Source organism: Haliotis cracherodii, unplaced genomic scaffold (genome assembly GCF_022045235.1).
Source record: "Haliotis cracherodii isolate W230 unplaced genomic scaffold, xgHalCrac1.p SCAF_11, whole genome shotgun sequence".
NCBI classification, from domain to species: Eukaryota; Metazoa; Mollusca; class Gastropoda; order Lepetellida; family Haliotidae; genus Haliotis; species Haliotis cracherodii.
In genome coordinates this window covers 11294648-11312422 of record NW_027266266.1, presented here as the reverse complement: position 1 = coordinate 11312422, position 17775 = coordinate 11294648, and the positions used below count along the sequence as shown (strand labels likewise).

The window sequence follows — 17775 nt, the reverse complement described above, 5'->3', positions numbered from 1 at the left end:
AGCTATTGTTTCAATGGAAACCTACAAAAAATACAATTGTCTTTGAAAAATATCATGATTATGATTTTCAATTTCAGGTATATTTATCAAAAGTTGATAATGTTGATAATATTGTTCAGTATCAGCTATATTTGAAGAAGAATCTCGAATTATGGAGTGCTAAACCAATAGCGTGTGCCTGATGAAGGCCAGGAGGCCAAAAGCTTATATTGCTGTATTTGACGTAATAAGCGCCCAGGGCGCTCTCAAAATTAGAAATAGGGGGCTCTTTTGAGAATATGATTTTGGTGAACAAGTTGAAAGATCGTCAATTTCGTGGTTAATGCTGACAGCCTGAAATGATACAAAAGAAAAGTCTGTGCATATTATACATGACAGATATATTTTTCCAGAATTTAATTGCCCATAATTAAGGGTGCATATAACATACGAGTGCGTGTTATACACGAATAAATAAGTCTTGTGTACATGGATCAATCGGAAGGGTGCTAATTGGAATTGTCCTCTAGCCAATATATTAACAAATATTGCCATGGGCGCTTATTAGAGCGGGGCGCTTATTACGTCGAATACTGTATGCATATTTATGATAATGTTGACTCTTAGTTCACTGATAACAAGCCACAGCATGGTCATGGATAACGCTATACAGGATGGAACTGATAATACTTTATCTTTTATTTGTAATCAGTGACATGCAAGTCTCCGTCACAATTGGGCCAAGGACTCGTTACCTTTTCACTACACCTTTATCTGAGATGTTCATGAATCATGAACTGTTTCAGGTGAGGTGAGGTGAAATTGGGTTTAACATCGCGTGTGTGTGTGGCTGCTTGTACTAGTTCGGACTGATGCCGATTTATAGTGCTAGCTCACTGAGATACCATGCCGCAGTTTAACATGAATACCCCACTCAGACACAGTATATTGACTCCGAGCCGACCAGTCCTTGAGTTAGCCCCTTAATGCCGAGCGCCAGACAGGGTAACAACAAGTACCATCTTTTAACGTCTTTTGGTATGATGCTCTCAGGGCGGATGCTCTACCACTAGACCACAGAGGTGGCTGAACTGTTTCAGGTATTAGGATGCAGATGGTGAGGTGAAATGGGGTTTAACGTTACAGTTAAGATTATTGTGTTCAAGATTATGTTACATGCATATTTGTATGCTTGGTTGGTTGTTTGTTTTTTTACGCTGCACTCAGCAATATTCCAGCTATATGACGGCGGTCTGTAAATAATCGAGTCTTGACCAGACAATCCAGTGATTGACATCATGAGCATTGATCCACGCAATTGGGATACGGTGACATGCATCAATCAAGTCAGCGAGCCTGACCACCCGATCCCGTTCGTCGCCTCTTACGACAAGCATAGTCGCCTTTTAAGGCAAGCATGGGTTGCTGAAGACCAATTCTACCCCGTATCTTCACGGGTCTATTTTAAATGAGGGCCTGTAGAGGTTAGTCAGTTCCAGCTATAAGATGGCAGTCTGTAAAGAAACAGTTGAACAAATTGGGTGTTATTATTGTAGGGGGGAACAAGTATGTGTAGGCTCGGCTTCACTGGTCCAGTGTTCAAGACGGACACAGGCCATGACAGATGCTCACCTGACTTTCAGGCAGGCGAGCTAAAGCTAGTGAGTATGGTTTTTCGCCGCTTTTAGCAAGATTCCAGCAATATCATGACAGGGAACACCAGAAATGGGCTTCACACATTGTACCTATTTCGGGAATCGAACCCGGGTCTTTGGCGTGACGAGCGAACGATTTAACCACTAGGCTACCCGACCACCCCCAGGCGAGCTAAAAATGAACACAACTATCTAGCACTAATCCAAGACAAGTGATTATCTATAAGAACCAGTAACTTTCTCCATAAAAGTTACATAAACAACAATTTTTATGTGACTAACAGACCAGCTAGATTTCACTCACTGTATCTAACTCTGAAAGAGATACAATTTCCCGCAATATGTTTTCCATTTTCAGTCTCAGTCTAGACCATGTACACAATGTAATTAATTAATGTTTGTTTATTTGTTTGTTTAACTTCGCACTCAGCAATATTTCAGTCATATAACAGCGATCTGTAAATAATCGCGTCTGGACCAGAAATCCTGTGATGAAATCCTGAGCATCAATCTGTGCCATTGGGAAACAATGACAACAACCAAGTCAGCGAGCCTGACCATCCGATCCCGCAAGTCGCCTTTTACGACAAGCATAGTCGCCTTTTACAGCAAGCATGGGTTGCTGAAGACCTGTTCTACCCCGGATCTTCACGGGATCTTAATTGTACAACAAAGTTTTATTTCCTTGTCTGTTCCTCTCTTTAACACCACACTTAGCATCATTAAAGCTATTATTTCACTTAAAATAGATAGAATAGGTCTTCAGCAACCCATGCTTTCCGTAAAAGACGACTATGCTTGTCATAAAAAGCGACTAATGGGATCAGGTGGTCAGGCTCGCTGACTTAGTTGATACATGTCATGAATCCCAATTGCACGGATTGATGCTCATGATGTCAATCACTGTATTGTCTGGTCCAGACTCGATTATTTACAGACCGCCATCATATAGCCTGAATATTGCTGAGTGCGGCGTAAAACAACAAACCAACCAACCAACCAACTTAAAAAAGTATCAGTACGATATGAAAAACGTGAAGTGTGCATACCTTCTTTAGCGTATCTCCAATAATCATATCATGCACCTCGTGTATGCCCTGTGATAGGTCCATCGCACTCAGATCATGAAAACAAGCCTCTAGTCCATCAAGAAAAGCAGGAAAATCAACCACCTGATCCCCTAGCTGTGGATTATCTCCCTTCCTGGAAAACTCCCGCTTGCGATCGGCACACAGCCCCAGGCTCCGGGACATGATACAGCACACATGCTGAGCCTCCTCTACGTCAATTGTCAGTGGAAAAATAACTTGACTGTCATCCTCGCTCACTTCCACACAGAAATTAAACACTTTGACCAGCTTGAATATTTCCTTGTCGTACAACTTCTGCACCTGTCCTGTGTCATTGTTGTTCTTTTTTACGTATTTTGTTTCGCATAGCATCCAGCAGATATTGTCTATTTGTTCCAAGATGTGCGATGTGGAGCTGCTGCTGAGGTTGCCGTTCAGTTGAAACAGTAAGTCGTTTTCGATGACCTCATAGAACTTGGTGAAGTTCAAGGACGGCAACCCTGTTGTGTATTCGATGTTGTCCAGCAGTTCCTCGGCCTTCTCCACATCAAACACCCGGCCGATATTGTTCGTTAACACCTATAAAAACAAAGGTTTGATAAGTCAGTTAAAATTGTGGATTTTAAAAGTATACAGAGCTCCAGATAAGCTGCATATCTATGTGAAATACGCACCAGAAATGCAGAAATACTCAGTAAAATAAAATCCAAGCGTATCAAATACGCAACGAACATTACAGATACGCTACAAAACTAAAACTTGTGCGTATCATCAAAATATTGTGCAGTAACCCTGCGTATTCGATTCGCAAATCAGCAACTTATTTTGAAATTATAAACGGACATTCCGTCAACCCTGTCAAACTCCACGATCATAGTTACATCATGATCATTTGCCATCACACTTTCTTGTGGAAGTATCGTGGTATGTTTGAGTCCTACAAAGCTCTCGAACCCACACGACACCAGTTTGCAGAGACTAGATGAATAGTGTTTTTAAATATTTAACTTAAATACCCACATGTGCAAAAACTAGTGGGTAACAGAAATTTGAATACCCAGATAGAATTACTGATACCCAATGATTTTAAAATGCATGCGTAAAATACCCACAACACCAAAAGCTTATCTGGAGCTCTGATAAACCATACAATTTCCTTGACCACCAGGATGTCCGTCTCACTACTGTATCAGGTATCCTGCATGCAATACATCTGCCATTATCCACACTTGACTGCACAGTTTTACTGGTATTCTGGTTTATTACCCATGAGGAAACATATCCCGGTTCATAAAAATCACATCCACCCTAGGGTCATATCACATTACGAGAGGGGCGGTCGGGTAGCCTGGTGGTTGAAGCGGTTGGTCGTCATGCCGAAGACCCTGGTTCGATTCCTGGCTGTGATATTGCTGGAATATTGCTAAAAGTAGCGTACAAATATACTCACTCACATCACGAGACATCAGTGTATTTTTTATGTCATCCAGACAGCATTGTTGACATCATTCAAATCTTAGTGTGACGTGAGGTTGGAATGACGTCACACTAGAAACGATGTCATAGCTGTTGACGTCATTCGACAAATTATGGTTCCGCTGCCTTGGCAACTTGCTGTCCTTATAGTTAAACACTAAAATTCGCCTCTGTATGTCGACATCTTTTTTGGCAATAAATAGAACATTATACATCTATGTATGTCATACACTTTTCATACGATACGTATGGCAGTATTTCATCTGTTCCGGTACATAGGATAGAGAAAAATTTGTTATTATTTGAATCGTTTAACCTAAAATCTTTCATTCACAAATGATGTTTCACTTCGAAATTGACAATACGTCAGAAACGCAGTCGTGAGTTTTTCTCTTACATTGTTGAAACCTCCCTGCATCTATGATTACAAACTGGTGGCAACTGACCATGCCGAGTAATATAAGTAATATTTACGTTAGTATGTACAATCAGTTTTATATATATATTAAGGAGATAAACATACTGTGTTCAATGTAGAGCTAGGTTACCTGTAGATTTAACCCCGCTAAATTGAATTTGGAACCGAACGCTCCACTTTGAAGCTTGACAAGTACCGGTAGTCTTGTTATTATATAATAATTTTGACTGTTCCAAAATCATGAAAGGTCCAATCCTGACATGCTTCAAGCCTTGAAATTCAATATATGCTTTAGTACTGGAGTAATCTTTTTTATCATTGCGCATCGCGATACATATCGTATTGTGACCAGAATATCGAGATACGTATCGTACCGTGACCTTTCTGTATCGTTGCAGCCCTAGTTATGCAATAGTTTCTTTCAATATCAATAGTTATCTCAATAGTGATTTCCAGACCAATAGTTACCCCTACCTCGTAGATTCTAAAGTGACTGTTTTGCATTATTTCAACTAAATCAAGATGCGATTTGTCTCTTTGTTTTTTGTGATTTTCCAATAGTTATCGCAATAGTTTCTTTCAATATCAATAGTTATCGCAATAGTGATTTCCAGACCAATAGTCACCCCTACCTCGTAGATTCTAAAGTGACTGTTTTGCATTATTTCAACTGAATCAAGATGCGATTTGTCTCTTATTTTTTCTGATTTTCCAAATTTATAATGTCTGAATGCGGGCAGGTAACTTTGAAGATGGGCAGGCAACATTTATGGGTCACCTGCCCGACTGTCTTGTTGGGTTTTAAAATTATTTCAAACACTGGAAGTAAAACCCTAGACCTTTACATCCTTAAGCTGCAACCTCTAGACCCACCATTAACCTGCTTGGAGAACATGTATTAGTCAGTCAGTCTAAGCAGCTCTTGTTTACACAGACTTTGCCTAATGCTAAGACCCTCTTACAAGACTTACATCTACACACACACAAGTAAAGGAAGTGACCTTTGACCTTCACTGATCCTGTCCCGAGTAAGACTGGAGAATTTATTTTTTCTTCCGTCTACAAAACATAGCTTGGGATGTTAACATGTTAGGAGTTTTTGCCCTAAAGGTTAAATGAAAGTAATTTGGTTCACTGATAAACACCTAAATTACACATAAATGGCCGATAATTTCTCAAACTGTTTCTGCATTTACATTTTTTTAGTTATAAATATAACCATGGATTAACCAACAGGTATGCTTATAAATCTGTCCCCATCACAGAGGAATTATACAGAGCTCCATATACGATGTGTACTTGTGTAAAAATACACGAAATAAATCATCATAAACCAATTACCGTATTCGACGTAATAAGCGCCCAGGGCCCTCTCAAAATTAGAAATAGGGGGCTCTTATTAGAATATTCTTTTGGTGGAAAAAACAGAGTTGAAAGATAAATTTCGTGGTTTATGCTGACAGCCTGAAAAGTTTCTGTACAACAGATATATTTTTCCAGAATTTAATTGCCAATAATTAAGGGTGCATATAACACACAAGTGCATATTATACGCGAATAAATAAGTCTTGAGTACATTGATCAATCGGAAGGGGTGCTAATTGGGATTGTTCACTAGTCAATATGTTAGCAATTATCGCTGTGGACGCTTATTAAAGCAGGGCGCTTATTACGTCGAATACGGTAATTTGGAGCTGCGTGCATAAATCATGCTGATCAATTTCAAAACTTTACTAGTGTAACAACACATTGCATAATTACCAAAAGTTGTCTTTTCAGCTTTCAAACCTAAGTACATTTACGCCGGTTAAAAATAGAAAGTCGAAATAAAGATCAAAAGTATGCAATATAATAGTCAAATGTTACGAAAAGAAGTCATAATGAAAAGAAAAAATAATGTGTAATAAAGAACGTCAGTACGCACGAAAGGACCCTAGGCTGCTAAGGGCGTTGACAATAAAGAATGCCAGATGGTGCAGCAATTCGTAAAACATTCCAAGTTTTGTAAATTAGCTTGTTCTCGCACAACATTCTCTTTTCAGATGTGCTGAAAATGTAATACATTGTGCACCTCGGGATGCAGTTATTATATACACAGCGGCACAAGTCGATTAAACTTGTTTAGTGTCCTTTCAGGCGTACTGATGTTCTTTAGCACACATTGGTGTTTTTTTCATTATGTTGTCTTTTCGTAACATTTGACGATTATTGCGCATTTTTGTCTTTTATTTCAACTTTGCCGCCTATACATACATCACCTGTACAAAGACCGCCTCCGGGGTCTAGTGATAGAGCGTACGCCCGGAGCGCGGAAGGTGCGTGGTTTCGATCCCCGACCGCGTCCTACCAAAAGACGTTAAAAGATGGTACTTGTTGTTACCCTGTCTGGCGCTCGGTATTAAAGGGGCACTGATCTAACGCCATTCCCCGGACTGGTTGTTGCCTTTGTTATTGTTTTTTCACCCGTGAGTACCCGGATGATACGCAACGCAACTGAGCGTGACCAGAGACTGGGTTACCATCTGCAAGGACAGCTAAATAAACTTGGAGGCTGGAGGCAATATTTGTTTTACGCATTTTTGCATAAACACTGATTGGTTAACTGTGATCTATAAAGATTCGACAAAGGGCGCATGTTAAATAATTTCTTCAGCCTAAACAAACAGACAAAAAGAACGGCGGAGCTCATCGGAAGTCGTCATTTGGAAATACCCCAGATGGTTATAGTTTAATACTAAAAAAAGTATCCATGCAGTGAAAGCATTTTCGGATTTCGGATTGTGTAATACGATTACTACTCCCTTGTTGTCATACACGTTTTCTCGTATAACCCTACACTTGTGTATTTGTTGTCATTCACTTGATGCTCAGTTAATGAATTTATTACAGGTACAATTAGTGGTAGCACCACTTAGATTACCTGACAAAGGTTCTCATTTGGCATTTATTGTGTCTGGGGTAATTATTCAATCTAAATCCAGGTTTGAAGTGAGGTTATGTAATATGCACTTGGCAGCCCAGCAAGAGGTGAATGATCAGTTGATTTACTTTTTTTTGTAAATCAACGGATCGTTCCTAGTCATCAAAGGATTAACAGAATATACGTTGATTGATTAATCACTGTTATCTTGCACAGTGGATATGTCAAAAGTGAGTGTTTACATGTCTAGGTTTACTAAAACAAAGGGAATACACTCATATCATGGCGTGAAGTGCCGATGTAAAAACAACATACAATTTGTTCAAAGGGTTAACTGATAATACGTTGATTGGTTGCTCATTGTTATCAAACTCAATGGATTTTTTTGGAACCGTCGACGTAATGAAAATAGTTGTCACATGGCCTTTCTCAGCCGACCCTTGAGACTTGACACCCGAAACGATATATATCTTTTAGAATATTTGATAGTTACAGAGACACGTGACATCGAATAAGTTATTTTGTATAGCTGCAGACGAGTGGGATATTATTCCTTTGTGTGGATATTCATGGATACATTCCTCGAATAAGGAAGCTGCCTATTTATACACATAAATTTGGTAAGTTGTAATTATGGTATTTGCATTTTGTTTTCCTTCATTTGAACCGATTCGTTCTTGTTTCTCTACGTCTTGGTTGGGAGATTCTTCAATGCGCGATAGACGTTGTTTTCACAGGTCATTTCCTTTGTAAGCGTGTATAGATTACCGTCAATTTGTAAAATGTGATTCTCTCAGGCAATTTTTAAAATGTGTAAATATTTCAGTCATTTTGACTAAAAAATCTGTCCAGATTGATTAAGACGATCAAAAGGGCCTACAAACATCACAACAGATTATTATGTAGGATTAGAAGCCAAACAACATAGAAATGTACTTTTCAACGTAACATTTTCAGTCTCTTGGTGATGACATTAAACATCAAAATGTTTGGAATTCGTTATCATAATAATACAGATGGAAATGTTTTTCAGTCACTTTGTAAAATAACTGAATATTTAGACGTTTAATAAATATGTTACACATTTTGACAGTAAAAAAATATACACACTATAAAAAAAGCAATGCTCAGGTGAAATATTTACTTTGTGTGTCAAAATAGTGTAAACGAAAATCGCAAAATTACCAAGCAAGTGACTTATAAAAACTTCGTCACCATTACCGATGCTACCCACAAAGATGCCTACATTTCCTTATTATCTCGAAAACTGTATTTCATTTTGTTGATCAATGTGACCATAAGCTCTTAATACTACCGGTATCCATAAAAGTGACTAATGCCACACACACACGTGCATGCACGTCGCTATATAAGTGCAACAATATTGGACGCGACGTTAACCCCATTTCACCCCACCTCCCCTATACAAAAACTGTACTGCAGTGAATATTAAAGACCAGTGCTACATCCAGCTTATTGAAATAAGAACAAGAAAATTTGAAGTTGCAGTCAGTCAGTTGAGTGAGTGAGTGAGTGAGTGAGTGAGTGAGTTAATGAGTGAGTGAGTGAGTGAGTGAGTGAGTGAGTGAGTGAGTGAGTGAGTTGGGTTTAACACCGCTTTTTACATTATTACAGTTATATCGCGGCTCGTCAGCTGAATGTGGGAGGAAAGCCTGAAGTGATGCAGGTCTCAGACGTTTACCACTAAGGTGAAACCCACAAGCATGGGTATGGTGCTGACAAACCTAGAAACATAATCGGGGCGAACCAGGATTCGACAAACACAATCATAGGTTTCTGGCACGCCCAAGGGACGCAACTCTGCACAGCAAATCGCGGTGCCTAAGACGACTGGGCCACCCATGCACCCTTTAAGACTCATAACGTAGGAAAACAATTAATTTATAGTGAAGAAGAAAGTCTGTTGCTTGAAAAATGCATGCTTCCAGAACATTGCTATGAATGTAACAACAACCTTTATGAGAACATTGAATAATAACTGATTATACTTATGATCAATGAGTGTTTGTTTCTTGTTAAACACCACACTTGCAATATTCCTGATATTATTAGACAGATATTATTTTTTAAATATGGCAGCTGTTGCGAAAATCTGCCACGGATCCGTGTTCAAACATGGATCTGCCATGAACGGTGTCCTACTATGGATCTACCATGGATCCGTGTCCTACCATGGATCTGCCATAGATGTGAGAATCTACCAAGGATCCATGTCCTTCCATGGATCTGCCATAGATGTGAGAATCTACCGTGGATCTGTGTCCTTCCATGGATCTGCCATAGATGTGAGAATCTACCAAGGATCCGTATCCTTCCATGGATCTGCCATAGATGTGAGAATCTACCGTGGATCTGTGTCCTTCCATGGATCTGCCATAGATGTGAGAATCTACTGTGGATCCGTATCCTACCATGGATTTGCCATAGATGTGAGATCTACAATGGATCTGCCATAGATGTGAGAATCTACCATGGATCCATGTCCTACTATGGATCTGCCATAGATGTGAGAATCTACCAAGCATCCGTGTCCTTCCATGGATCTGCCACAGATGTGAGAATCTACCATAGATCCGTGTCCTACTATGGATCTGCCATAGATATGAGAATCTACCATGAATCCGTGTCCTTCCATGGATCTGCCATAGATGTGAGAATCTACTGTGGATCCGTATCCTACCATGGATTTGCCATAGATGTGAGATCTACAATGGATCTGCCATGATGTGAGAATCTACCATGGGTCCATGTCCTACTATGGATCTGCCATAGATGTGAGAATCTACCAAGGATCCGTGTCCTTCCATGGATCTGCCATAGATATGAGAATCTACCATGGATCCATGTCCTTCCATGGATCTGCCATAGATATGAGAATCTACCATGAATCCATGTCCTTCCATGGATCTGCCATAGATATGAGAATCTACCATGAATCCGTGTCCTTCCATGGATCTGCCATAGATGTGAGAATCTACCATGGATCTGTGTCCTTCCATGGATCTGCCATAGATATGAGAATCTACCATGGATCTGTGTCCTTCCATGGATCTGCCATAGATGTGAGAATTTACCATGGATCCGTGTCCTACCATGGATCTGCCATAAATGTGAGAATCTACCATGGATCCGTGTCCTACCATGGATCTGCCATAAATGTGAAAATCTACCATGGATCCGTGTCCCTCCATGGATCTGCCATAGATGTGAAAATCTACCATGGATCCGCCATAGATCCGGCTTAAACTGACTGAATAAACCTGGCAAGTCCAGACCTAAATTACTTTCCTCAACATATGCTCAATGAGGAGGAAGGGCTAAACTTTTCAAAATTACAACTGCTTATTATATTGACAAAAGACATTCAACGAGTTCACAGATGGTTAATAATTATTCTATTTCTTAAAACACTAATTCTAAAGGCCTCACTTTAACATCATAATGATGTATGCATGAATACATGCATGTGTGCATGAATGAACTATCATTTCAATGGGAATCCTATTTTGGAGCTGTAACTGGGATCTTAGTCATGCTAATCACTAAGGAAGCGAGTAAAGGAAATACGTTCCTAAATGAGAGAGCCAGGTGTCCAGGCCTATACACACTAGGACTGCACCATGTGCATGGGATTACCAGATTATTGTAGTACGCTTTTCCTATCTCTACGTATTAATCCGTACCACATGACGAAACAAACCATTTCAATGTTGACCCCCAAATAATGTATCTGACACTGACCTCAAATATTGACTTGTCATGTGATCAGCATTGACCAGTCATATGATGAATATTGACTCGTCTGCCAGAAAACAAGATGGCGTCTGGTATTATAATTTTATAACATTTCACGGTTTGCTGCTAAGTTACTGCAATGAAACAGAGGACGGTTTAAAGGCTTCATAAACTTTAAACTCGGTATAACAAAACAAAAGATTGCGAAAAAAAGGACCCTCGGACCCGACCCAATCGGCAATCTGACTGGACCTTCTCATGAATCGGTCCTCATAGTCGAGTCCTGAGACTTTCTTGGCCCAATCCTACTTGGAAACACAGGATCCTACAATGATTCAAGAACAACCAAAATGCAATGAGCAAATCCTGGTATTGCTAAGAGATACAACTCAGTACAATGCAGTCCTCATTGTCGACTGAGTTGCCCTTGTTCCATATTGCTAAAAAAAAGACAAGTAAAATAACTCAGTTTGAAAAGATATCGCTTCTGCCTAAAAATTCCTTTTTTCATGTTAGCCCACAGGACTAGTGTTTACCTTATTTCACTCGTCCTCAGTGTCTGTAGCCAGTCCAGTTGAACGACACAAATATGCTTACTATGTTTACAATTGCTAACAGTTTAATTCGGTTCCAATTTGTATTTAAATTGAAGCATTGACAACTGCTTCAGAATCATCACCCTCAACTATTCAGTCAATGAGGACTACCATCATTCGATTAGTACTCGTCGTCAGTAGTGTCGGGCTTGCAGGTTGGCGTGAATTACGAGGACTGGATTCATGAACATTGTAAAGTCATCAACCATATTTAGCACCATCACAGCTCCACTACATGATGACATTCATTCAACAGTCCAGTTGCTGTGTCCGACATTACTGTGTGGGTCAATAAGGATCTACAACAGCGATTTTTATTCCACAGTTCAGTTCCTATGTTACACTGTGTAGGTCAATAAGGACCTACACACAGCGATATTTATTCCACAGTCCAGTTCCTATGTTACACTGTGTAGGTCAATAAGGACTTACAACAGCGCTATTTATTCAACAGTCCAGTTGCTATGTTACACTGTGTGGGTCAATAAGGACCTACAACAGCGCTATTTATTCCACAGTCCAGTTGCTATGTTACACTGTGTAGGTCAATAAGGACTTACAACAGCGCTATTTATTCAACAGTCCAGTTGCTATGTTACACTGTGTGGGTCAATAAGGACCTACAACAGCGCTATTTATTCCACAGTCCAGTTCCTATGTTACACTGTGTAGGTCAATAAGGACTTACAACAGCGCTATTTATTCAACAGTCCAGTTGCTATGTTACACTGTGTGGGTCAATAAGGACCTACAACAGCGCTATTTATTCCACAGTCCAGTTCCTATGTTACACTGTGTAGGTCAATAAGGACCTACAACAGGGCTATTTATTCAACAGTCCAGTTCCTATGTTACAATGTGTGGACCAATAAGGATCCACAACAGCGCTATTTATTCAACAGTCCAGTTACTATTTTTCATAGAGTGGTCCATAAGGATCGACAACAGCAATATTTATTCAAGAGTTAAGTTGCTATGTTTCATGGAGTGGTCCAAAAGGATTTACAACAGCGATATTTATTCAACAGTCCAGTTACTATTTTTCATATAGTGGTCCATAAGGATCTACAACAGCAATATTTATTCAAGAGTTAAGTTGCTATGTTTCATGGAGTGGTCCAAAAGGATCTACAACAGCGATATTTATTCAACAGACCAGTTGCTATGTTACACTGAGTGGGCCATTAAGGATCTACTACAGCAATATTTATTCAACAGACCAGTTGCTATGTTACACAGAGTGGGCCATTAAGGATCTACTCCAGCGATATTTATTCAACAGTCCAGTTAGTATTTTTCATAGAGTGGTCCATAAGGATCTACAACAGCAATATTTATTCAAGAGTTAAGTTGCTATGTTTCATGGAGTAGTCCAAAAGGATCTACAACAGCGATATTTATTCAACAGTCCAGTTACTATTTTTCATAGAGTGGTCCATAAGGATCTACAACAGCAATATTTATTCAACAGACCAGTTGCTATGTTACACTGAGTGGGCCATTAAAGATCCACTCCACAACAGCGATATTTATTCAACAGACCAGTTGCTATGTTACACTGAGTGGGCCATTAAGGATTCTACTACAGCAATATTTATTCCACAGACCAGTTGCTATGTTACACTGAGTGGGCCAATACGGATCTACAACAGCAATATTTATTCCACAGACCAGTTGCTATGTTACACTTCGTGGGCCATTAAGGATCTCCTACAGCAATATTTATTCAACAGTCCAGTTGCTATGTTACACTGAGTGGGCCATTAAGGATCTACTACAGCAATATTTATTCAACAGTCCAGTTGCTATGTTACACTGAGTGGGCCATTAAAGATCCACTCCACAACAGCGATATTTATTCAACAGACCAGTTGCTATGTTACACTGAGTGGGCCATTAAGGATCTACTACAGCAATATTTATTCAACAGTACAGTTGCTATGACACACTGTCTGGGTCCATAAGGATGTACAACAGCAATATTTATTCAACAGTCAAGTTGCTATGTTACACTGAGTGGGCCATTAAGGATCTACTACAGCAATATTTATTCAATAGTACAGTTGCTATGACACACTGTGTGGGTCCATAAGGATGTACAACAGCAATATTTATTCAACAGACCAGTTGCTATGTTACACTTAGTGGGCCATTAAGGATCTACTATAGCAATATTTATTCAACAGTACAGTTGCTATGTTACACTGTGTGGGTCCATATGGATGTACAACAGCAATATTTATTCCACAGTCCAGTTGCTATGTTACACTGTGTGGGTCCATAAGGATGTACAACAGCAATATTTATTCAACAGTCCAGTTGCTATGTTACACTTTGTGGGTCCATAAGGATGTACAACAGCAATATTTATTCAACAGTCAAGTTGCTATGTTACACTGTAATGACCAAGAAGGATCCACTCCATAACAGCGATATTTAGTCAACAGTCCACTACAGTGATAAGTGCCTACTTACATAAGAGTTTCCTACTGAACCTGCTATTATAACCATATCGACTCACTGGCATTTCCTGATAGTCTTTTAATATTTCCGGCTTCAAATTACATAAAAGCATCTGGTAGGTCATACATGTATTTCAAATTTTCAATTACTTATTGTTTGCAATATAATGAAATTGTGCTGCAGCTTAGGCCAGGCTTTTTTTATTGTTAGGATTACGGATTTTTCAGCCCAAAGCTCAGGGTTGGAGGAAGGAAAAAGAAAAGAAAAAAAAAACAGATACATTTTTTTTTTAATGCAGAATGCCTCTGGCATACTTTGTGAACATATTCTGTGCTCAAAAGACTGCCATTTGTGACGATAAAGCCCCTTGTAACAATAAAAATTATACCACTTACAACACGGACAATTGTCAAGGGAGGCTATTCATGTTCGGCTTCGAGATCAACAAAGATCAAATATGTAAATTATGTAAATTATTTAAAACTAGTAAAGAGATACATACTGTTTACAACGGTAAATTCATGTTTTTTACTAAAAGGCAATGACAACAAATAAAATCACTGACTACGCGGCTATCGGCGGGGGACAAAAATGGAAATCTGATATTTTTTTTACATTTACTAAAAGATTAGAGTCGGCGGGCTCGCAATCCAAAAAATATAAAACGCCTGGCCTTAAGCCTTACAATTGTTAAATCACTAGGAGTCATGTGATCACAGATTAGCTTAAAGATTAGATAAAAAACAAGTGCGCCACAATTTTCCTGTACGTTATATCGACCCAGTCATTTCCTATTCATTAATTACTGGTGCTTTTTGCTGCAGACAGGAACACACCTACTAAGCTTGTGTGGTATTATCAGTATATTGGTACACTTAGGTTCATTCTTTCCACGACATGAATCACAATATCATTTTTTCCTGCTCGATATGTCGGGTGATTTCAATTAACGATTTATATCATGTGTTTAAGGTCATACAGATGCCAAATACCTTCATGTCCCAGGAACATGCATCCGGGCCCCAAGATGGCTGCGTATTTATTGAATGAGCAAACATTATGTTGTACCAACATCTTGTTTTGTTCTATCTATGAACTTCAATTCATACCTAGTCCTGCACCATGACCGTGGAATATATTTACTTTATGACCAAAAAAAATCTAGAAATGCATACAAAAGCAAGTCTAGCCAGCTCAAGCTATTCCCTGAAATCAGCATAGGGAATGTTTTTTTATTTTTAGTGTCAAGAGGGATATTGTGTAATATAAGATTTCAGAGACTAAATGTTAGTCTAATTCATACCTAATGTATCAGATTGCTTCTGAATTCAAAATTTAGGATTATACAACATAACGTGATACATGTATATCTCAATATGGCCTTGTGCATCGGAAAATATTGTGATACACGTTAAACCTGCAAATTCCATCCCTAAAGCCTACAGGTAATTCAGTTTGGGACAAATAAATAAGCAGCCTTAGAAATTTGTTGTTTATAAGACAAGTCCTGAGGACCAGTGTAAATAAAAATAAAGTGTCAATGCCAGAGAATAACCAGTCTTGATTATCTGCAGAAAAAGCTTGTTGGCATAACCAGTAGCATCACCATGTTTCTTCAAAGTTTGTAGCTAGTCCTGCTTGAACGAGAACAAAATGTCTACTGTCTACATATTATGTCAGAAATGGTTCATAATTATTGTCTCCAAATGCTTCTTTGTTTGTTTGTTTGTTGTTTAACGCCGCACTCAGCAATATTCCAGCTATATGACGGCACTCTGTAATTAATCAAGTCTGGACCAGACAATCCTGTGATTGACATCATGAGCATCGATCCAAGCGATTGGAATATGATGATGTGCATCAACCAATAGAGATACAGATAACCTGCGTATATGCGTATACCCCCCAAAATATTCAAAACCCAATTACTTTCAATTAACTTGCATACAGACATTCAAGCATTAACTGAAAAACTCAACTGTTTGAAAACAATAAATACCCAACGAAGATTTTTCAGCATGCATAAAATGGATCTAATTTCTGAAACACAATTACGAGCTAATTTATTTTCAGAGTCAAGCCTATATTCAGAACTGTCATATACATCTAAAACATTATTTCATTTTTTTTAAATCTCAAAATGCTGAACCAAGTCTCGCTGACTGACCACCCAATCCCATTAGTCTCCTCTTACGACAAGCACTAGCGCCGTTTACGGCAAGCATAGGTTGCTGAAGACCTATTCTACCCCAGATCTTCATGGGTCTCTAGTCAATGAGGATTACAAGTCCAATCATTGGATTTTACTTGTCCTCAGAACTATTAGTAGTTTCTGGGTAAGCCTTACAAACAAATTAGTGGTTGACAAGCTAATCTGTGCTGTCAAGGTGTAACAACACACTATGCATAGGCTTGAACATGAGGACCTGGTGTTTAATCGTTGAAATTGTTCGTCAGAATGCGAGGCAAGGACTTTTAACTAACCATTTCAACGAGTAGACATCAGGTTCTGAGTGCTCTTGTACCTTAACTTGAACCATGCCCAACATTCGAAGAACATTAGCAACTAAAATTTCAACATTGTCTTGACAACCGTATTTTAAAAAGATATGCAAGAACTATGCTTAACTGTGAGAACACAATGAGAGCCCGCATTGCGTGATGCTTGAGAAATATAGCCTTTGCACATGCATCTCGCTCTTTTGCGACTCTTAACATGCACTTTCTGGGGCAAGTACCATATTTTTTTTAGTATAGTTCGCACCCAAGTATAATGCGCACACCCCTCTAACAGATTTAGTATTTTGGAAAAATAATATTTTTCGAATATTATGCGCAGAAGAAAATTACGCCCTTACCCCTTCAGCGAATTCCGGTAAACCAACGGGTGATAAGAAACTTGATCAGTACAAATTTCGAATTCGAGATAAAAAATCACCAGACATGTTGATTTACCATTTAAATTGTATTTTTGGTTCTGCTAGGCATTGTTTTACATGCAGAGATTAAGGTGAGTTATGCGATCGCTTCACACACGATTTCGCCAAAATTAATTTAAAAGGAATTTTGAATAAAATGAATGAAATACGATACAAGCATAAGTCCAGATACACAAAGAACACTTTTTATAACCAGACAGTGTAATTACAAGATTACATTGTGTACTCCAGTATGGATTTGTTGACATGGCAATTCCGTAGTTACGTGCTCACGGTAATGTCTTTGCGTTAGGTGAAAAATATCAAAACTCATTATGGAGTGTATAAGGCATACCCCCTATTACACAGCTGTGTTTGGGGGAAAAAAGTGTACACTATACTCAAGAAAATACAGTGTACAATCCATATAGGACCAACACAAGCACATTTATCAATCACCGAAATATTGCTTGCCCGTGTTTAGGTTCTTGTTGTGAGTTAAATAGTAGAGATCACGATAAGAG

The 17775-nt window shown here is 38.9% G+C and overlaps 1 protein-coding gene across 2 annotated transcripts in view; it reads right to left on the bottom strand.

Annotated features, from left to right (window-relative positions):
* LOC139456215 (switch-associated protein 70-like) overlaps nucleotides 1-17775 on the bottom strand; it is a 56499-nt gene that overhangs the window by 33977 nt on the left and 4747 nt on the right. For both annotated transcript variants that reach the window (XM_071237794.1, XM_071237795.1), the window contains exon 2: nucleotides 2684-3283. In XM_071237794.1, coding sequence (XP_071093895.1) covers nucleotides 2684-3283 — 600 coding nt within the window. The remainder of the gene's footprint in view (nucleotides 1-2683; nucleotides 3284-17775) is intronic.